The following is a 21,424-nucleotide window of genomic DNA, read 5'->3' on the forward strand; positions in this document are numbered from 1 at the left end:
TCAACCCGTGACAGATACCATGTCGCAACTGATTCTGCTGGTGGGATGCCTGTGGATTGGCGCACAGCATTGTTGCCGGCAAAGCTTTCTGCTTTTATTAGTGTACATATTATTCTTGATTTCCCGGATCGAGGAGGAGCACAAGGCCAGGAATGGCCTCTTGTATGATGGATAACCGAAGTTATGATGCCAGCACGATGGAAGAAGCGGAGAAAGGCAGAAAAAAAGACTTCAAAATCTAACAGAAATATAATCACTTGCGAAAAACTTTTGGCAGCTCTTGCTTTTGGTTGTGTTGTAATTGTGGGAACGCTTTCAATCAAACACGCTGAGCTTTGAATTGTCTCGGGTCGGTGCTATCGCCATTGGCCATGCGCTTGAGAGAACCCGAGGCGACGGGCCCAAGCATGTCCAAGACAGCTTGCAAAACTTCTTTCTCGCCGATGCGCACTTGCAAAGCCATTTTTTGTCGTCGAGCAGATCCTTCGAGCGAGGCGGGGGCATTTGGAGGAACAAGACCCATCAGAATCTGTGTATCATCAGTAATAGATGAGCCGTACTGAGCCTGTTTAGCTTGAAGAGTCTTGTAAAGAAGGCCAGCCTGATTGGCATCCATGCAGGGCTTGGGTGGCTTGTTCTTAGAGCGGCGCTGCTCAAATTCCTCTGGTGCCAGCGACAGTGTGGTCAGGAGAACAACCAGTTCAACTGGCAGAATATCTTGCAACGAAGCACTGGCAGCTGGCCTTGGAATGACATAGCCGTCATCCAGCATGTCGTTTTCATCAAGAAGTTGCAGCTAATAGAGAGATTAGTTGTCTGTTTGTAGTAAAGGGGAGTGATGAGGCTGGGAGAATTACTCTTGGTTGAGACTCGACATCGCTGTTCGAAAGGCCAGCTGCCTGGCAGAAATCTCCAAGGGACAACTCAATCACGTCGTATTGTGAATAATTGTCAGTTACGTAGCCGTACCGACGAAGAAGATCTGCACGTGGAATTTCGCCGTAGTCATTGAAAATCTCCTCGCCCTCTTGGATTGGCTTGATGGCTTTCATTACCAGACACTCTTCTTCTTGGAAAAGACGGGCCTGCTCACCACATAGTCAGTACCAAAAATCTCTTGTCAAACAGCTCATGATGTCAGTGATATAATCATACGTTATTTCGGTCAGCATCGGCGTTGAGCAGATCAGCGAGAGGGACCATGCCTTTTGGCACTTGTTCATCTTCGTCATCCGTCATATAACTCTCGTCCTCAGCATCGTTATTCTCATCATCGTCATCCTCCGCCTTTTCGATGTCAAAGGCATAAGCCATGATCAGCGAACCCATCACGTGTGCCAGTTCCAGCAGCACCGCAGTTCCCTGCTCGCCTTCATATGAAGCAAGCCCATTCACAGGTGGGAATAGAGTTGGGTTGGCCTGAATAATAGGCAAAATGGACTCAAGAATAGAATTGTCCGCTCCTTGTTTGCCAATCTTGTCCACAATGGCACTCGCCTGCAGCTCCTGCAATTCCACTGGCGACCAGAACATCAGAGTATCAAAACGAGAGGGAAAGACACGGAAATAAGCTGCCCATCTCGAGCGAGCACCTTTCAGGTATTCATACAGCATAACTAGCATCAGAGATAGCCACGGACCCAGACTATCCACATCCTGACCGAGCAGGCTCTTCAGCTCCGAGTTCTGGACGGCGAGGATAAGCGAGCGCGGGATCGAGAAGAGTTCTTCACCTTCAGAGATACTGTTTCGAGCCACTAAAGTCCATAATGAAAAGAATAATTGATCAGAAGGACTGTTTTCAGGGAACGTTTTTGTGGACACACAGTGGGTTTTGTGTGGCGGGTGGGGGGAAATAGAAGCTAACTTACCAACTCCTCGGCCTGCGCCAGTTGATCTGAGATCAGCCAAAACAATCTTGGGATTGATGTTGACGCCTGGGTTTGCTTCCAGCCATGCGATGAAGTCGTTTGATTGCTGCTGGAAGCTTGGGGAGTCAGGGAAGTGGGCAGAGGAAGACATTGCGCAAATGTCCGGGTACAAGATAAAGAGGGGCAGGGAGGGATGGAGTATTACAGCTAGACACACATGCGAGACACAACGATATAGTATGGCAAGCACGAGTGAAGAGTGCAATAAAGAGAAGGAAAAGGAGGCAGGGCGTGAGTGGGAAAAGAGAGAAAAGAGAGTATGTAGATGGGTACAACGTACTTTTGGTTCGGAGAAACGGGAGCGCCGCGTTTAGTGGCCGATGAGCCCGATAACGATAACGAAAACCATGAATTGGTGCCGCCAATTCATCCAGTCAACGAATTCATCAAGTCGCGCAACACCACATCTCACGTCGGTCTTTCTCATACCGTCTGAAATGATGATTGGCATTGGAATGGAGGGCTCTGCCAATAAAATTGGCGTGGGCATTATGTTGCATCCCGAAGATGGCAGCCCGCCGCAGGTCCTCGCCAACATTCGGCACACCTACGTCTCCCCACCAGGCGAGGGTTTTTTGCCCAAAGATACGGCGCGCCATCACCGAGCCTGGGTGGTGAAGCTAGTCAAGAAAGCGCTTAAGGAGGCGCATATCTCGGTGCAGGATGTGGACTGTATTTGCTTTACCAAAGGTCCTGGAATGGGTGCCCCGCTTCAGAGTGTGGCAGTGGCGGCGCGAATGCTGAGCTTACTCTGGGGCAAGCCATTGGTGGGAGTTAATCACTGTGTTGGCCGTATGTTGTACTGTCTAAGAAGGGAAGGAATTGCGAAGTTGAAGATCCCAACACTAACACGATTATTTATAGACATCGAAATGGGCCGTCTCATCACCGGCGCTACCAATCCCGTTGTTCTCTACGTCTCGGGCGGCAACACACAGGTCATCGCATACAGCTCGCAACGATATCGCATCTTCGGAGAAACCCTTGACATTGCCGTCGGAAACTGTTTGGATCGCTTTGCACGTACACTACACATATCCAATGATCCGGCGCCGGGATATAATATTGAGCAGCTGGCCAAGCAAGGCAAACAGCTAGTCGATTTACCATATGTGGTGAAAGGCATGGACTGCTCGTTTTCAGGAATTCTGGCTTCAATTGATGCATTGGCTGCGCAGTGGGGGCTTGACGGCGAAGAGCGTGCCAAAGAAGACGCCGAGAAACAGACTTCAAATATCAGTAACGGCCCAACAAGCGAGGGAGGTGACGACAAACCCACCCGTGCAGACTTGTGTTTCTCGCTCCAAGAAACAGTATACGCGATGCTAGTTGAAATTACTGAGCGAGCTATGGCGCATGTTGGATCCAAGCAGGTGCTTATTGTTGGTGGCGTAGGCTCGAACGAACGGCTGCAAGAAATGATGGGTATCATGGCAAGGGACCGAGGTGGCAGTGTATATGCCACAGATGAGCGTTTCTGTATCGATAACGGTATTATGATTGCCCAGGCCGGCATGCTCGCGTACCAGACAGGCTTCCAGACCCCGTTGAAAGAGTCTACATGTACACAACGGTTCCGGACAGATGAAGTATTTGTGAAGTGGCGAGAGGATTAAAAGTCTATGAGGCATTGAAGAAGATCACAAAACGAATATCATCACGTGTTACGAAATGGGCATATTCAAGTTGAATAGAGCATGCATATTCAATCAAATAGTTCGGCCAAGTGGTTCTTCTAGAGCTTGAATCCCCTGACTAAGATCAAACTTTAAATAAAGAATACCCTTTGGAATCGCGATTAAAGCCCAAATTTATTGTGCAATTATGACAGACCTTCAAACTCCTTGCATGAGAGAATTTGTAAGCCTTTCAACATTTTATCGAAGCGATGTGATGGAAATCGTGCAATACGTCAGCGCGAGCTAACTTTCTCTCTGGCTCTTTTTCTTGGAAAGCTATCTTCTTCGTCCATTCTGCGAATAAAAATTGCTTGTATGCATTCCCCGCGCAGAGGCGCCAGAATTTGGAAAGTAAGAGATCGTAGAAGATCACACAAGAACGGGTGCCATGCACTATAGAGAGTGGCAAATGCGCCTGATGCAATATGGAAGATTATGTTTTCGACAGATCTTGAATAGATCTTGGTCTCTGAAGCCAGGTTCTCTGAATGGCACGCATGCAAAGAGAAAATTTGCACCCTGTATGGAGCATCGATCACTCCGTAATATCTCCAGTGGGTTTGTACAAAATTGTGGTGACATACTACCATGATAGAGTCAGAGGTAATGTCTTGAGTCGTATATTGCAAAGATGTTATCTTACCTTTCGCTTGTATCTGGTCGTAACACTTGTGGCAAGAACACCATTCTTGATGCTGCTTGTGGCAAGATGATTCAAGACAGTATGGTTAGGGTAGTTGAGAACGCTACTGTCATCCTTTGTGGGAGTTGTGCTGTTGAGGATTGATTTTCCCAAAAACAGCGGAAGGCTGGGCGGTGTCGGTGTGTCTCCGATAACATTTGCAGCCTGCAAATAAGCAGGGCTGTCTTCCTCTTTGTCCAAGTCGGCCAGAAACTGAGGTATCGTGCTTCCAAATTCACCCGGGGGAACTTCCTCCTCGGCATCTTCCTTCTTCGGTGAATCATCAGATGTTTCTTCGGATTGACCCTCCTTGGAACTATCCGTTACCGACTGTGGGGGATTCACACCAGGTGTGAGATTATCATTCGGATCATCTGCGCTAATTTCGATATAATTGACCAGGTGATTTGTGAAATCAACAGCAGTCGGAAGAACATCTGATGCGCGCATCTCACCGTCCACAATGAACTTGAGATGGTGAGTGCCAGGCCGCAAATTTAACGTTGTGGACATGACTGCTCCATCATTTTCACTTGAGAGGGTATTAGACATCATTCTTTGGGATATGATCTAGCAAGTTATAGAAATTAAGAAGACTTCACTTACTTTCTGTGCAGTTTGAACTTCTTTTCCCAATTGACGAAAGTGCCAGTTACATAGACCTTCTGGCCAGGACCATTCCATTCAATGACAGTGGGCACAGCCTTACCAACACCACTTGTATCAAAAGGCTGAAGCTCATCCATAATCTCATCTCCATCTAGGGTCACACTACTAATATTGGACTGTTCAGGGTCCATGTGCTGATCCAAGACTTGGTCTGCCGGTAGCGATTGAATATGCGAGTCCTCAGGCCCGCTGATCGGAGATCCGGGAGTGGTTGTGGCATCGCCGATGGGCAATGGCAAGCGAGGAGGCCGTTGCAAATGTGTTGTGGCATTGTAGTAAGAGTTGAGCGGCGGGCCCGAAGGTGCCACAGAATCTCGCCCCGCGGCATGGCGGGAGATGGGCACTTGAACCGGGTTTGAGGGGTCTTGCGAGCGAGAATTCTGGCTCTGTGAATACTCTGCTATGGCGACATTGGGTTGTACGGTTCTTCCTGCGCTCTTGGCGGGGGATTCGGGAGGATTTCGTGATTGGAGGCGTTGCTGGACAGAGCCTTGGTACGCAGCAGAATGGCCGGCTGCAGTCTCCCTGGATGCGGAGGGGTCGGCTGCAACGGCCTTTTGTGTGGGGATGGCATTGAGAGAGGTTCGGCGCACGACTTTTCGTTCGCCGGTATGGTGGTGGACGTGGCCGGACGGCGTGTCGCCGACTGGGCCTTTGGAAGGGTTGTTACCCATCGAAGGCGGGGTAAGAGTGGTGTGAGCGCGGAGGTCGGTAGGGTGTTAAAAGAGGGAGAGGGAAATCGGCAGCGGAGGAGATTGAAATGGAGTTCAATCAGGCTGGCCTCATGAAGACGATATAGAGATCAGCGGAATCGAATAGCTTAGGCGCTCGAGGAGTTGAAGGCCGAGACGATGACGCCGAGCGGTCAAATCGGGTTAGGGCTTAGGGCACGGGCGGCGATAACTCGGCTTCCCCGGATTTTGCCCCTTTCTGGATCGTCCCGAGCCAACTGTTCGTCTAGATTCCACACCCTGCTGGAGATGGAGCTTGAGATCGTCCTCAATGGTCTACTGCTTGTGCTCAGCACTCTGTTGAGTATCCTGAAGCAGCTCTTTTCATACGGGCTTTTGCTTCTCTACCTCCTGGCCTCTCCAGTGCTCTATCTCGGCCGGAACCTCCTCTCCCTGGCATTACTCCCGCTCCGAATACTGATCAAATTTGAGGTATGTCTCTACCAGTTCCGTCAACAAGCGTTTTGCATATAAACGAAGGGAATGCTTACTCGAAATAGGCTTTCCTGACATTTGTCACGGGAGCAGTGCTCACAGGGGTCACAGTCGGCCTGTTTTTATACATCACTGGCGATACTTTGTCACAGTTCCTCCGATTGCAACAGGAGAGCCAACTAATATCTCCAGACGGCTCGATAGATCTAAAGGACCCATCATTGGAATGGGAGGCTAAATTGGAGAGCCCATTTCTTCCATCTACAATATTGGAAGAAGAAGAGAGCAGCCAGTAGTCAATTTGATTTCTCGGCAAGCTTAAAGTTGCGGGACCCATTTACACTCTAATGGCAAATCCAACCTACTATTTAATGATGACTACAATCTCTACATCCAAGGACAACATAATCTAATGTTATTTTCGTGAACTTGCCGGAGTGCAACTAGATTGCATTCGATGGCCCACAGCTTTCTTGTGCCTGCTATTTATTCAAATAATTTTTTGACAGAGAGCTCTTCAAAATACCTTTCCTCCAAATGGAAAGTACTCAAAATATGGCCCTTTGGAAAGGAAGAGAAAATGATAACCTAGTCATAGATTGAGAGTGAATGAAACTGGTCGGCCTTATTGGCTGCATAAAGTCTTCCGAGCTAAAATCAAAAACCGCGTAGTCAAATTACTCTTGCAAAATACTTGGTGACAAGGTGTTGATGGAAAATTGGTTTCGAGGGCGGCAAGCTCGACGCGGCTCTTTTTATGTTCTGACTTAAGCAAAAGTGATATATGGTGCGGCCGACATCTAAGAAACGGCCCCAATGTCTGTACGCTTCTTTTTTCGCCGGTTCGATGTCCTCTGGTTTCAGCTAGGTCGGTTTTTCTACAGATTTGCTTATCTATAAAAAGGGCTCCCCGTCTCCCAGATCGAATGTCGGACTCTCGGAGGCATCGTTTTCAATCAGCGGCTCCTGTGCCCAAGAGCCACGAACGACAACGTTCGGAGAGAACGTCATCGCTACAAATTGTTGTGGGCAAGTTCATTCTGGAGACATCCCAGGGACTGCTCAGCAAGCTGCTGAACGTAGTCCAACGTTTTTTTGCTACAATCGTCGGTCCAGAAGGGACTTTCAGCTCTTGCGGCTTTCCATTTTCTTCGGGCTTTGCGTCGCTATCTCTCGTGAAGGGCGCAGAACAATTGGGTGCAAGCTGAACCGTGGAATCTGACCAAAGAGCTTGTGTTTCTTACTAGTGACCGGGGTGGAATTGAAAAACATATCATAGATGACTTGACCAAGTCGAATATCAGGATGATCATCTTGGATATTCAAGAGCCCCATTTTGAGCTACGTATGCAGCATTGATGCCTAGTCCACGAGGCGTGTCTGCTAACGCAGTCAATTATTTTCAAGTGTGGCTTTTTTAAGGCCGACATCACCTCCACGTCTGCTTTGAAGGAAGTGGGAAAGCACATCATAGCGCACTTTCAATAAGCTGACCTAGTCGATTATATGTGTTTTAAATCCCAGTCCCGTCGTCCTAGTTTAGGCTAGACTAACATACAGTGCCCAAGAACCGGTGATCGAATATGTAGCCCAAGCCCCGAGACTTCCTTCGAATTGCCTCAAAGCTATTTGAAAATATCAAAGGGTGGGGTTGGGGATATTTGTCGCTTCGGGGGATTCGGCACTAGATCAACACATGTCGAACGAACTTGTTGCCGAAAGCGGTTAGTGAGAATCCGCCGAGCTGTCAAGTTCCCGAATCGTCGTCGCAAGGCAACAGACCAGGCTACGTCTGGTCAGACCCTACGAAGTTGATCGAATTGATAACCTTGTGACCATTCTGTACAATATTCGACTGGATAGGAGCTCATTACCCAACAGCTAGGCTGGTGGCTGTATCCTTTCCTACGGCGGGTCATTTACGGGGCCCCTTTTGGACATCACACTGGGCCCCCACACTCTAGGGATCATGCTATTGTTCCTGCATAATATCAGCTAAAAGATCGAATGCCACAAATGCTAGGCAACAATCGATCGTGTGACCAGTGTTACGCACAGAAGAAGAAATGTCAAAGACAGGAAGACCTGGCAGGCTGTACACGGTGTGTCAACCTTTCCCTGGATTGCTCGACGGTCCGACATCGTCGACTTCCCGGACGCCCCGCTCGGTCTAAAGTTTTAGGTCCAGCGGGCCGTGTCCAAGTTTGGAGATCTAAAAAGAATTCCCATGGCTTCGAGGCTGCACAGGAAGAGCGCCTCGCTCAGTCATCGCCGCAAAGCTCTGCCACAGATGCCCGTTCTAGTAGTCCAGATCATGTATCAACCGCGAGCAAAGAGAGCTATTCTGCTGCATCAGACGATGAGACTAATAGATTATTGTTGTCTCTTGGATCCAAATGGCTCAATCCCGAAGAATCCGCGGTCCTAACCCCTGCAAGCCGAGAATTCTATGCCCTCCATAACATTTTCATGATTGGACCCACCTTTGCGGAACCCTTTCGCCGGGCATTGGAGTATTCTCGCTCGAAGACCCCGGAGCTTCTGCAAGATACGTTTCTCGCGATGGACAAGTATGTGGAGGGTGCTCGATCGAATTCCACCGCACCGGCAGAGGAGATTGCGAGAGTCGCTGGCTTGCTAAAGAAGTTACAAGCTACGTCGATCGTCAATGCCGATGAGGCTCTGGCTATCTTTATACTAGGCCAGAGCCTAGCGGCATTTGATACCTTTGTGGTATCCACAGGATCCATGCTAATATTGCGTCACTCCTTATTTCTGGTTAAGCCCTGGTATCCCCAGCTGGCCCAGGTGGAGTTCTTGGATTCGGTTACCATCCTTCCACTCTTCTGGGATATCCTCGGGTGTCTGTTTAAGCGGGAAGTCCCTATAATACGGCCGCAGATCTATCGGCCTCTCGCCGTGGATCGCATAGCCGGGCTTTGTGTCTCGTTGATGCCCATGCTGTACGAGCTATGCGAAGTCAGTTACGAAATAAAGTCCCAGTCACAGCCACGAACCGAGAAGCTGGAGCGTATTGAAGCCGAAGTCCGCTCTTGGGCTCCCAACCCGGCATCTTTGAAAACCCTGAGGTTCACCAATACTGAGAAAAGCGCATTACAAGCACAAGCTGCCATGTATCGATCAGCAATCCTCCTACTCATCCATCGTCTGATACATCCCTTATCTTGCCAAGATGGAGTCGCAGTATCACATGCAAATGACATTTTGGCAGAAAGAGATAAACTTCTCGCCGATGGCGGCCCAAATATGAAGCTGCAGTATGTCTGCTTTCCGTTGTTCTTGGCTCTTCTCGAGATCCCGCTGCGGCCAGAGAGCCTATGGCAAAGCGTAACCCGGTTGCCGATCTGTCCAGCCTGCGCTGATCAGTTTTTTGCTTTTCACAAATACTTTTGGCAACAAAGATGGGGTGGCTTCACGGGTTATCTGTTCGATCTTATGGATAAAGGACCGTCATTTGTGGCTGTACCATAGCAGAGAGGCTTTTGCTCTTGACGCGTAGGTCCTTGCTCTCGTCTGCTGACCCAGAAGAAGCCATGGCTGGATCACGTAGTTGGGCGAACTCAAAGTGAGATAAATCAAATTATCTCAACGCGTTGAGCAGCTGACGGGCCTAATGAGGCGTAATACTCCCTTGGTGGTTCAGCTGGGCTTTTGCACAAAATTTCTTATCCCGGTCTTGATGGTGGTTGGTGTTGGCATCTGTGCACCGCCCCTTCAACTACCGTAAATTAACCCGCAGGAAACAATCAATAAAGTTCATATTCGTCTGCTGCCAACACTTTTGAAACACGAAGGATGGTCTAGCAGACTTGAAACAATTATTATAAAGCAGTGTAAACGCCTATTATACCTTGCCCGCATGCAATTTAAACGACATGGAGCAGAATGAACGACATGAAGTAAATCGTCCAAGAGGGACTAGCTATTTTGTGGATTTTACCCCTTCAATAATTTGAAAGCATATGTAAAAGACCAAGTGCCGAAAGGCATCCCTCAATTCCTAAAATCATAGCACCTGGTATACTCTAAACGGAACCTGTTTTCCTGGTTTATCTTTCGGTGCTGTCTGCTTCGAAACACTTCCTAGTACTACAATATTTGAGACCACCACCAAGGATATCATCGGTGATGACACCCGTGGCTGCTATGGCCTCCTAGAAATCAGCAAAAAAGAAACACTTTGGCTGCCATGGCACCGACCCCTAAAAACAGTAGTATAGAAATTATCATTAATAATAGATACCATAGTAAGATCACTAGCCTTCGGGTCTAACCCAGTGCTGGACTTGCTTATTTTCAAAAAAAAAAAAAAAAAAAAAAGATAGAAAGAATATGAAAATGAAAAAGATCCTGGTGGTTCAGCACAGCCGAGACCTACTCTTTAGTTATTAATTAATTTCAAAACTCCAAAACTCTTATATATCTATAAAATATTCAATTCTAATGATTTTGTTGATATTCAAAATCGCTGACTATTCAATTATGTATAGTTGGTTACAGTTCTATGTGGTATTTCGGTCCCTCGGAGTGTTTTCTGTGCCAACGGCTAGTTATCCCACCTTAGCTTGAGGTGATGTCCAATTTCATAACTATGAGTCCTACCTATGAGTGGAATTTATGAATGACTATCATTGCTTAAATGTACGCTGTGATCACTTAGAACTGTAGTAGTGTACAAGCTGGTTGTAGTACAAAAATTCCTTGATTTTGTCCGAACTTGACTGATCCCATCACAATTCCTTCCTACAGCAAGGACATCTTATGCTGTCTTCCCTGTGCGCATGAACAGATTGAGCGGCCTTTCACGATCCGTGAATTCTGCATCGACGGTGTATTGGATCTCAGATCCTTCCGGTTTGAACCCCATCTTCGCATAGACATGTCGTCCCATCGCAGATGCCTCGGTGATGCACTCCGGAATGCCGCGTAGCTTGGCTTCATCGAGACCCCATTGCGTCAGTGCCTTTGCGATCCCTTTTCGTTGGAAATCTGGGTCGACGGCACACATGTCCAAAATAAATACTGCTGGTCTCGCCTCGGTAGCCTTCTCCTTGATCACCTGGTTTCGGCGCCTGTGCAAAGATCCGATGGCCTGACAAACATAGCGTTGTTCTGGCTCGTTTTTGGGAAATAGGGCCTCGACGTCCATAGATTCTTTGAGATTCTCCACAGGTGGGTCCCCATAACCTTCTACCGCCGAGGCCTGTACCCAGATAGCGAAACCGGCAATGACACGGCACCCTTGCTTAGAACTTGGCATCGTGGCCTTCAAAAACATGAGATTTGGATTTCCATTCATGTCCTTAGTCCTTGCACGCCATCGAGATATCATGCGAGCAGCACCGGCCTTTTTACCCTCTGACGTGTCCCAGTTAGGGTTCATGGCGATCCACAGACCATCTTGCGCCTGGTGACCAAATGCCTTCGATATGGAATCAAAAGCATGGTCGATATCATCGGGCTGGTCGATTAGCTCGACGCATAACCCTGTATCTCCGTTTGTGCTGGTAGACATGAGTATAATTTGTCTGTCTTCCGGGAGCAGGGGGTCCACAAATGATCCTAAGTAATAAAGGACACGCAGCGGGATCTACGACATATTTAAAGACCGGGAAAAGTCCGGAAAAGAAGTCCGGGCGGAAAAAGTCCCACAGCAGAAAAAACGTCAAAGTGGCAGCAACACCTAACAGGGTTGGGTCTGTAAACGAACTGCGCAGCCAAAAAACATGCAAAATGCAGAATTAATTTGGTCCTAATTTGAAAATCACGAGATAGTTGACCCATTTATTCACATACTTATTTCACTTATTTTCTCAGTGAAATAAGTGTTATATATTAATTCAAATTGACTCAGGGACTGAGCGAACAGGTTACCAAAAATCACACTGAAGAAAACTACTTAGATATACATTTATCTCCCAAACAGCCCTTCTATGAATATTTCCAGACCTTCAAACGATCAGGTCATTTAGATCGTGAATATAGCCCTCCCGATATATTCCAATTTGAAGTATTAGCACGAAATTTGGCGATCGCATACTGTATCCCCATACATCTCAGTTTAAAAACACTTTTCAGTGGCTTTTCATTGACCTATATCAAGCTAGCGTTGGAAGCAGCTCATTTGAAGAAATGACAGTATTCAAAACATCGATATAGCTTATGCTTTCCAGATCCGCAAATAGGTCCTGCTGCACCCACATCGACTCAATCAGTCTCTTGACAGAGCACACTTTCCACTGGTACCTCTGCCGTTGTGTACGCTCAAGGAGAGAGAGAATCACCTCCCGCTGTTTATCTGAGCGCGCTTCAGAAGCGATGAAAAAGAGTGGAAAAGGTCGCTCGCATATACTCAATTGTGCTAGTATTTCAAAGGCTTCGACAGACCATTTTATCACACGCATATTGCCTGTGGAAGACGTGTCTTTGAAGACACGTTCAAAATATATCAGTCCTGCCAGTCGATAAAGCTGGGACGTCTTGCTCCAACGATCAACCTCTTGTGCAGGATTGGTTTCGGCAAGATGCGACGTATCTTGCCGAATTCCGATCAATTCGTGTTCGATAGAATCCAGGGCTTCTAGCTCATTGCTTCGAAGACTACCGCGTATTTTGTGGTGAGGGGGAAATGCTGACATCCGCGCAATCAAGTTTAACATCTCTAGTGAACATCCAAATATGCCCAAAACTTGCTATTTCATAGTTAGCAGAGTATTCAATGATAAGCCAACTTGGAGTGAATCTCACCTGTTCATTCATCGCAGAGCAGACCAGGCTGGACGCCATGCCTGGGACTTTGAAGATTGAGTGACTTTCCACTGAAGGATTTGTCCAATGCCTTGAGACAAATTTTCCTAGAACATCATGGTAATGAAGCCAGAGTAAAAGAGGGTCCACCTCCAAAAGTTTAGGATGTCGGCCGCCGCAAATGATATGGAGCATATCCTTGGCTCCAGACACGTACAAGGGCCATTGAAAAGAGCTTTGAGATGGGAAGAATATCTGTTCCCCTTAGCATCATAGCATTGGCTGAGAAAAGATGTGGGAAGCATACTTCAAAGGTACAAAGTAACATGCCAACTGCTACATGCTGATAGATTTCTCTTGTTCCAATCACGCACCCGTTCATCGATCTGCCTAGAGATTCTAGCGCGGCGATCTTTAGACGGAGCGCCTCCTCACCATGGCCGTGGCGATAGAGTGATGCCAAAGACAACATTGCGCGTAGTACGGCCATTGAAGCGGGTGAATCGTCGGATAAAGAGAGCTGAAACAATAATTTCCAAAGCCTCGAGCTATCTGTTTGAATTGGGGTCAAAGACGAGACCACTTTTGTCATAACTGGGTAGATAAGCGTAAGGAAGGTTAATTATTTTTTTTTTGGACTATCTTCCCAGGGGTTCCATACAGAATGTCAAAAGGTGGTGCCCATCATTTACACTTGGCCGCGTATCTGCGAAGCTCGGTAGTGGAAAGATCGAGATACTGTACATTGATTGTTTCCCTAAAATGGTAACAAAAGGGTCAGTGAATCATATCCCACTGAGAAGAAATTCCACACCGATTTGGATAGAATGACCTAATCTTTCCACTGTTGGTCGATAGAATAGCTCGACATCGGTCATCAACGTATTGATGAAATATTCATTTTGGACGGTACTTAGTGGGGCATGTGGATTGTCCGGATCGGAGTGTTGGAGCAGTCTGCGGGAGCCTTGTTCGGGCCAGTTCAAGCGGATGCCATACCCCTGGCAGCTGCGCATCGAGTTGACGCAGTTCTGGCAGTTCGGGCGGCCCAGGTCACAGGATATTTTTCGGTCTGATATCAAGTCAGAAGGCTTGTCATGCTCCCGCTGATACGATATCCAATCGATCAAAAAGCGGGAAGGCGAGAAAGCGAGAGAAAAGAACGTGGGACATCCTACCACGACATGTCCCACAACCTCGGTTCGATGAGGGTCCAACGCGATGTAGACGGCGCGGCCTTGCTGCAGACATGCCGGCACAGACTCCTCGACGATAAGCTTTGAATGGGGGACAGAGTAGCGTTTGGGCCTCACTTGGGATACCGGATTAGTCATCTGGGGCAGGAGACCCACTCTACTCCATGACGCTGATTTCGATTGGCTCGCAAATAGTTGCCCTGCTGGAGGATCGGCCCAATCAGCGGCGATCTTTGGATGTGGGGCTGTTGGTAAGCAAATGGCATCATGGAGACGTGTGAGATTGGGTAATTTACCATACCCGCCCGTTACGCTCAGAGACCCCGCATTGCACCTCCTCTCGTCGCGGGGGCTATGAGACACATCTCCGCTGCAATACAGGAAAGTTACCGACGACGAGGTGTTCCTGAACATCAATCTCGTATTGATAAGCTGCTTGTCGACCACGATGAAACCCTCTCGGTCTATTTGGGGAAGGAACTAGGACAGAAAACATTATATATAGCGCGTGCATGCGACCTCTTCAGAGATCTTAACTCTCTCACTTGAGTCAATCACATCCCTTCTTCTCTCCATCTCTTCGTACCAGTCTCCTTCGATCAACCTCAGTAATGTCTTCATACCTCATCACGGGCGCCAGCCGTGGCCTTGGAGTTCGTCATGATTTCCCGAATGCCCGACTGTACTATGATAAATGTGAGCTGATACCAAGTGTAGTTCCAATTCCTTCGGGAACTCGCTGGAAACCCAGAAAACACGGTCATCGGCCTCGTTCGCAACAAGGCTGCCGCTGAGGCAAAAGTCAAGGAAGAGGGACTTGTCGGGGTCCATATTGTCGAGGCCCAATACACCGACTTGGCATCCCTGAAGGTCCGTAGACGGACATAAACCTAACGATGAGGCCCCTGCTCACTTCCATCTAGCAAGCCGCCGAAGCTGTCAAAGAGATCACCGGTGGTGGTCTTGACTACTTGGTGCACAACGCTGCCATCGTTTCCCAGCTCACCGAATACAAAACCTTGGGCGACTTGTACGTATGGCGCGCCGTAGTTTGACGGACCATGAACGCTGACAATCAACAGTGACGACGATTTTGAGACCTTGGAGAAGGATCTCCGAGAGTCACTGGATGTCAATCTTATCGGCTATATCAAGGCAGTACAGGCTTTCATCCCCCTCATTCGCAACGGCAAGGACAAGAAGGTCATCGCTCTCTCCAGTGGCGTGGCCGATATCGACCTGATTAACTCGATCGACCTCGCTTTCGCCGCCCCATACTCTATCAGCAAAGGCGCTCTCAATGTCGCCGTTGCCAAGTACAGCGCTCTGTACAAGGAACAGGGCATTCTGTTCATCGCTATTAGCCCTGGATTCGTCATGACCGAACGAAACACTAGTACGTCTTGAAATGCCCCTTTCTTGCTCCTTAAACTTTACATACTGAGACTTTGTTTGCAGTCGCGCCTTCACCTGAGGATGCCGGCAAAGATGGCATTCTGGTGGGCAAGTTCAGCAAGTATGCGCCGCACTTTACTCGCCCTCTGACCCCCGAGGAGTCTGTCGCTGCAGTTCTTTCCGTCTCTCAGAATGCCTCAATAGCCAAGGGGGATGGCGGTGCCTTTATCTCGCATCTAGGAAACAAGCAATGGCTGTAGCTGTAGTGTAGGAGATACTGAACCGGGCGAGCGTGGCACAACTCAAAGCGATTTGACGAGTTTGGTGTGCAGAGGTTTCAATAGGTAGACTAAATCAGCCATCGTTAGGCCAATATGAGATATGAGATACGAAGACCTAACCCACTGGACTTGATAAGACTATATAGTAAGGTTTCTCTCCCTCTCCCATCATCCTGCTCCCATGCACATAGGGTTGCTGTTTCATTTGGTCATTGGTGGGGGCCCCCGCAGCTCGTCGGCCGTGGGGGGTCGGAGATGGCCAGATTCAACTATCATCTCGGTCATCGTGACCCTTTACTACTCTGTGAATCCAGCTGAGAGCCAACCACGAGCTCGCCCCACGCAGCATAAGATGAGCTCATTATCAACCCCTCTTTCCCAGCGTGAAGGTGCTTGTGCATTTCCAGATCGCACTAGCTTCTCCACGAAAGACACTATCGAGTATATCTGGAGGGAACTTGGCCTGCCTCCCGACGCCCTACAGAGCATCAATCTCCCTGGACAAGACGGTCTTGGGCTCCCTTCATCATTCAGAATCGGCCACTTGGCTCAATCTTCGATTGGACTGTCCGCTCTTCTCGCAGCGCAAATATACGCTCTCCGTAACGACATCCCGGTGCCTCGGGTCATGGTCCCCTTGCAACATGCCGTTATCGAGTTCAAGTCTGAACGCCTCTACAGATATCCCACTAGCCCACCACCGTCACCTTGGGGCCCCATCGGCGGCCTCCACAAATCCGCCGACGGCTATGTTCGCATGCACGACTCGTTCCCAAATCATCGCGAAGGCGCCAAGGCCCTGCTAGGCTGCCCGTCCGATGCGGATCGAGCCCAGGTGGCGGCGATGATCGCGACCTGGCGCTCGGTGGATCTCGAAAGCGCTGCGTTCGATGCACAAGTCGTCATTTCCGCGCTGCGCAGCTACGCCGAGTGGGATACTCTCCCGCAGGCCGCCGCCATTGCCAACGTCCCAATCCTGCTGCGCAAAATTGGTGATCGCCCCCCACGTCTGCCCCAGGGCATGGACTCTGCGAAGCCAGACAAATGCCTGCGCGGCCTCCGCGTGCTCGAGCTATCCCGGGTCATCGCGGCGCCGCTGTCGGGCAAGACGCTCGCCGCACACGGCGCAGACGTGCTGTGGGTGACCAGTCCTGGCTTGCCTGATCTTCCGGCCATCGATCGGGAGTTCTGTCGGGGCAAGCGATCAATCCAGGTTGACTTGTCTGCTGAGAAAGGTCAGGCCGAGCTTTCGAAGCTTTTAGATGAGGCGCATGTCTTCGTGCAGGGGTTTCGGCCTGGAAGCCTTGGATCCCGCGGGCTGTCTCCCATAGAACTGGCCAGGCGCTTCCAGCACAGGGGTATTATATGTGCAAATATGTCTGCATACGGGCCTGACGGGCCTTGGAGTGACCGACGGGGGTTTGATTCGCTGGTGCAAACATGCTCGGGTATGAGTGTATCCGAGGCGGAGCATTTTGGGACTGGAGAGGCAGCACGTCCAACACCATGCCAGGTGCTCGATCATGCTAGTGGTTATTTTCTGGCTGCGGGCATTATGGCTGCAATATACAAACAGGCTACCGAGGGCGGCTCGTGGCAAGTTGATGTTTCGCTCGCTGGGACGATGAAGTACTTACGATCTTTGGGTCAATATGAAGGAACTACTGGCTTCCAGGCCCCGGACTATGAAAGCCCCAATGATGTGCCAGAGGAGTATCTTGAGACTAGGCAGACCGGATTTGGAGAGATGACAGCCGTGCGACATTCTGCTTCTATTGAGGGCGTTACGGTTGGCTGGGATTTCATGCCCAAGCCTTTAGGGTCTGATGAGAAGAAATGGCTCGATATATAAGACAACAATTTCATTGGGAAAACTCTTCATATACTATATCCTGCTGGCTGGGGTACTTTGTACATATTTGCAGATCAATGGTTGTAACAATACCATCCAAATAAATAGAGAAGTTTCCGTGATCCAGAGACATGAAGTTTCCTCTTCAATACATATCAAAGAAGGTGGGCTGGATCGTAATTCAATCTGCCCAAAATAATAGCCGGGGCTTGGTTGTTTGATACTGCGAGGTTGGGAACACTTAGTACCCGTCTCGTCCAAGTGTCCCCTCTGTTTTGTTTATTTGCCCTATACTTTTTATTTTCTCTCTCTCTTCAAAGTAAATTACAAAAGAAAACTACATGGGGTGTGTGTCTTGTGATCGTTTCATATGATTCTCTGATCCATCAATGAGTCCTAGAACTCTTCTGGCCCCCAGCTGAAATTGTATGCAAACCCACAGCTCAGTTACATTCCAGGGGCGCTGGTGGGCCCGTGCAGCTCCAAAGGGGGGCAAACTCGGGGGCAAACTGGGGGCACCGCAAAACACGGCCGGTGTTTCAACTGTGTCCTTGATCCCTGGCCCATTCGATTCTCCAATTTCTCACTCACTGTCAACCCTCCTTTACAACAACTTTCCCATGAACCGCCCATGAATCCGTCAATCACCCACCTATAAGACTGCCGCCGCCACCCGTGGTTGCAGATCCCCGTCAACTCTATCTCCAACCGAACTAGCGCGCCCCCGGCCCCCGGTGGGGTTGCTCAACAGGGTCTCTCTACCGGAACCCGCGACGGGCACGACCACCGCGGCCTCGCCTCCGTCATGGCCTTTTTCCCACGATCCTGTTTGCGTGCGCGCACTCTCATCACCGCGCTCTCGCTCGCCTTGCTGCTAACCTGGACCATCTCCCAATGGCACTACACGCTCCCCGACAGCACCGCCCTCTCGCCCTCCAGCCAGGAGCCCCCGAGCTCCACGCCCGCGCCGGACCTCACCGAAGCACACCAGGACCTCTGGCTCGAATTCCACCAGTCTCTTGAGAAGCATGTGCCCGGCATCCCGCCGATAACGGACTACCCAAGAGCACCAACGGAGCGCTTCGACGCAAATGAGCCCGGCCCGCGTCCGGACTACCTTGACCTGGCGCCGGACGATGTACACACCATGCAGCGCGCACACACCGAGTTCGTCGCGTCGCTGACAAGCTCGCCGCCCCAACTCCCGTATATCCCCGGCACGAAAGGCATTGTCTCAACCGCCGGCGGCGCCTACTTGCCCGTGCTCGTGATCTCGCTGCGCATGCTCCGGCGAACAGGCTCCACGCTCCCAATGGAGGTCTTCCTGGCCGACGAAACCGAGTACGAAGCCTACATCTGCGATGTGGTGCTGCCGTCGCTGGGTGCACGGTGCATCGTCCTCTCGCGGATCCTCGCCGTGGCGCCGGCCCACATCGCCAAGTACCAGTTCAAACCGTTTGCGATGTTGTTCTCCTCGTTCGAGGAGCTGCTCTTCCTCGACGCTGACGCATTCCCGCTGACGGCGCCGGAGACCCTGTTTCGCAATGAGCCCTTCCGCGCGACGGGTCTGGTTACATGGCCCGACTTCTGGGCGTCGTCGACGTCCCCGCACTACTTTACGATCGCTGGGGTGCCTGCGCCGGCGATGGGCGTGCGGCAGTCCGGCGAGTCCGGTGAGCTGTTGCTGTCGAAGGCGGTGCATGCGCAGACGCTGCTACTGGCGACGTATTACAACTACTGGGGGCCGACGCACTACTGGGCGCTGCTATCGCAGGGGGCAGCGGGCGAGGGCGACAAGGAGACGTTTGTGGCGGCGGCGCTGGCGCTGGGCGCGCCGTTTTATCAGGTCAGCGAGGCGATCTGCGCGCTGGGACATCGCAAGGCCGACGGCGGGTTCGGCGGCTCGGCGATGGCCCAGTTTGATCCGGGCCAGGACTGGGCGCTGGTGCGACAGGGGAAGATGCGGGTCCGGGGGGACGAGGCGCCGGCGCCAGATGTGTTCTTCGTGCATGCGAATTTCCCCAAGTTCAACCCGGCGACCGTGTTTGATGCGCATGAGGTGGCGCCGGCCTTTGGGGAGGACGGCGAGTATGCGCGTGCGTGGACGATTCCGGAGGATGTGGTGGGCCGGTGGCATGCGAACGGAGGAGACATGGAAAAGGCGTTTTGGAAGGAAATTTTGTGGACGGCATGCGAGTTGGAGGATAAGTTTGTCACTTGGCAGGGGCGCAGCGGGATCTGTGCCCGAGTCACGGAGTACTGGCACAGTGTGTTTGAATGGAAGCCGCTACCGTCATGAACAGGGAAAACCTTGGGGGTGTTGAAGCGGGTCTGAGATGGCCTTGGAAGTCTCTCGACCCTGGTTGATATCCATACCCATCGATCGGGGTCGCTATTGACTATCTTGGTGGTCACTATGTCTGAAAGCCGCGCAGTGTCCGCACCATTGACGATTATCGCCGCTGTCCAAAACCAGTCCAACGCATAATGGTTCTGAAGGATATCCCATGTTTTGTTCGCAATCTCGCCAGCTCTCTGACAAGACAGAGCTTGCGGAAAGGGAGGGAGGGAAGGAGGGAAGGAGGGAGGGAGGGAGAGGCGGAGAGAGAGCTACTAATATCTAGTCTTGCACTACCGTTGACATATCTCGAATATCATTCCATCCAAGTCGCTCTGAAGGATGCAATATACGCCAAGTACAGTATACCTGCTGTTACTGGCCAAGATGACCTGTGCTTTCTTTGGATTTGACACTGCCTATACATGCACAATGTACTATATACCTATACGATTTCGAGCGCACTTTTATCAAAGATAGATGCACTATAATGTTACATATGTCATTGATTGAATTGATTCACCCTTGAGCCTCACGGACTATCTTTTAATTCAGATTTTTCTTTTTTTCATAATCGTTTGGTTGAGGAGGCAAGCATTTCAAACCATGAAAGAGAGAAATTCCTTCCATTTTCAAATAGTCTCAATAGACACAGACAAGAGTCACAGCCCCCCTGGCACTCCATTCTTCATTCTCCATTCTTACAAGACATTTATACATACAGCAAGGCCCTGCAAACTAGAAGACGGCCTCGTAAAGCAAATCTTATACTCGGGGCAGATACATACATGCATAGGCACCGGTGTCACTTCTGCTTTTTCTTCCCACTCTTGCAACCCCAACAAGCCAGGGAGCCTCAGACGCAAGGATGGAGTCGAAGTAGACTTCAGGGTAGAAGGTCGGTGGGCAGTCATCATGCTAACCATCAGAACGGAGGAAGAGAGGCTAGGGACGGAGATGAAGGGAAAGGGAGAGGAGATGGCATGGATGAAGATGAAGATATCAAGCACCGGACGTGGAAGGAGCAGGAGGGAAGCAGTAATATATAACCCCTTTTTTTGTGGCTGAGTGGTAATAATAATAAAAAAGTAATAGACCGGGCTAGGAAGAGAGACAGAGAGAATAATAATTTGTTGCGTCACATCGTCAGGAATCACAAAAAAAACGCCACCCAGAGGGAATATTGGGTTTTGGATAGAACAGGAGCAGAACAGAGAGCAGGAACAGAGGGCAACGAAGAGAAGAAAAGGGGGAACATAGAGGCTGGTGAAGACAAAGCATAGGTCAAATCAGCGCGTAGAAACAGGAGCACACAAATGTGCCCAAGCAGAAAGCCGATACAAGCCTCACACTCCTGGGATAGACACAGAGCGAACAAGGGAAACAGAATTGGACCCGTATAAACAGACATTGAGTACAGCGTGAGGGGAATGGAGAGAAAAATAGGTTGTGTTTTGTTTTTGAAGC

General features: G+C 49.9%; 10 protein-coding genes across 10 annotated transcripts; 6 read left to right on the top strand and 4 right to left on the bottom strand.

The window, feature by feature from the left end:
* Window positions 1-319: 319 nt before the first annotated feature.
* N7462_010340 (ribosomal lysine N-methyltransferase) lies at window positions 320-2,022 on the bottom strand (the record flags this gene model as incomplete). The annotated part of the gene is made up of 4 exons (XM_057082054.1): window positions 320-796; window positions 858-1,085; window positions 1,156-1,757; window positions 1,872-2,022. The coding sequence occupies 4 exons, from the start codon at window positions 2,020-2,022 to the stop codon at window positions 320-322; spliced, it is 1,458 nt and encodes a 485-aa protein (XP_056929094.1).
* Window positions 2,023-2,371: 349 nt separating this feature from the next.
* On the top strand, window positions 2,372-3,547 carry kae1 (O-sialoglycoprotein endopeptidase; the record flags this gene model as incomplete). The annotated part of the gene is made up of 2 exons (XM_057082055.1): window positions 2,372-2,723; window positions 2,796-3,547. The coding sequence occupies 2 exons, from the start codon at window positions 2,372-2,374 to the stop codon at window positions 3,545-3,547; spliced, it is 1,104 nt and encodes a 367-aa protein (XP_056929095.1).
* Window positions 3,548-4,145: 598 nt separating this feature from the next.
* Window positions 4,146-5,635, bottom strand: N7462_010342 (putative Snf1 kinase complex beta-subunit Gal83; the record flags this gene model as incomplete). Its single annotated transcript, XM_057082056.1, has 3 exons — window positions 4,146-4,193; window positions 4,254-4,824; window positions 4,899-5,635. 3 exons carry the CDS (start codon window positions 5,633-5,635, stop codon window positions 4,146-4,148), a joined length of 1,356 nt encoding a protein of 451 aa, XP_056929096.1.
* Window positions 5,636-5,941: 306 nt separating this feature from the next.
* N7462_010343 (uncharacterized protein) lies at window positions 5,942-6,423 on the top strand (the record flags this gene model as incomplete). Its single annotated transcript, XM_057082057.1, has 2 exons — window positions 5,942-6,124; window positions 6,193-6,423. 2 exons carry the CDS (start codon window positions 5,942-5,944, stop codon window positions 6,421-6,423), a joined length of 414 nt encoding a protein of 137 aa, XP_056929097.1.
* A 1,720-nt stretch (window positions 6,424-8,143) lies between these two features.
* N7462_010344 (Zn(II)2Cys6 transcription factor) lies at window positions 8,144-9,619 on the top strand (the record flags this gene model as incomplete). The annotated part of the gene is made up of 1 exon (XM_057082058.1): window positions 8,144-9,619. One exon carries the CDS (start codon window positions 8,144-8,146, stop codon window positions 9,617-9,619), a length of 1,476 nt encoding a protein of 491 aa, XP_056929098.1.
* A 1,288-nt stretch (window positions 9,620-10,907) lies between these two features.
* N7462_010345 (GNAT family N-acetyltransferase) lies at window positions 10,908-11,663 on the bottom strand (the record flags this gene model as incomplete). Its single annotated transcript, XM_057082059.1, has 1 exon — window positions 10,908-11,663. The coding sequence occupies one exon, from the start codon at window positions 11,661-11,663 to the stop codon at window positions 10,908-10,910; it is 756 nt and encodes a 251-aa protein (XP_056929099.1).
* Window positions 11,664-13,680: 2,017 nt separating this feature from the next.
* On the bottom strand, window positions 13,681-14,229 carry N7462_010346 (Zn(II)2Cys6 transcription factor domain-containing protein; the record flags this gene model as incomplete). Its single annotated transcript, XM_057082060.1, has 1 exon — window positions 13,681-14,229. The coding sequence occupies one exon, from the start codon at window positions 14,227-14,229 to the stop codon at window positions 13,681-13,683; it is 549 nt and encodes a 182-aa protein (XP_056929100.1).
* Window positions 14,230-14,702: 473 nt separating this feature from the next.
* On the top strand, window positions 14,703-15,746 carry N7462_010347 (uncharacterized protein; the record flags this gene model as incomplete). Its single annotated transcript, XM_057082061.1, has 5 exons — window positions 14,703-14,744; window positions 14,809-14,961; window positions 15,015-15,121; window positions 15,174-15,487; window positions 15,550-15,746. 5 exons carry the CDS (start codon window positions 14,703-14,705, stop codon window positions 15,744-15,746), a joined length of 813 nt encoding a protein of 270 aa, XP_056929101.1.
* A 373-nt stretch (window positions 15,747-16,119) lies between these two features.
* Window positions 16,120-17,619, top strand: N7462_010348 (CAIB/BAIF family enzyme; the record flags this gene model as incomplete). Its single annotated transcript, XM_057082062.1, has 1 exon — window positions 16,120-17,619. One exon carries the CDS (start codon window positions 16,120-16,122, stop codon window positions 17,617-17,619), a length of 1,500 nt encoding a protein of 499 aa, XP_056929102.1.
* Window positions 17,620-18,424: 805 nt separating this feature from the next.
* N7462_010349 (alpha-mannosyltransferase) lies at window positions 18,425-19,918 on the top strand (the record flags this gene model as incomplete). Its single annotated transcript, XM_057082063.1, has 1 exon — window positions 18,425-19,918. One exon carries the CDS (start codon window positions 18,425-18,427, stop codon window positions 19,916-19,918), a length of 1,494 nt encoding a protein of 497 aa, XP_056929103.1.
* Between the last annotated feature and the right edge of the window lie 1,506 nt (window positions 19,919-21,424).

The sequence above is a fragment of the Penicillium macrosclerotiorum genome (genome assembly GCF_028827735.1).
Source record: "Penicillium macrosclerotiorum strain IBT 26536 chromosome Unknown utg000010l_segment0_segment0, whole genome shotgun sequence".
Lineage (NCBI taxonomy): Eukaryota > Fungi > Ascomycota > Eurotiomycetes > Eurotiales > Aspergillaceae > Penicillium > Penicillium macrosclerotiorum.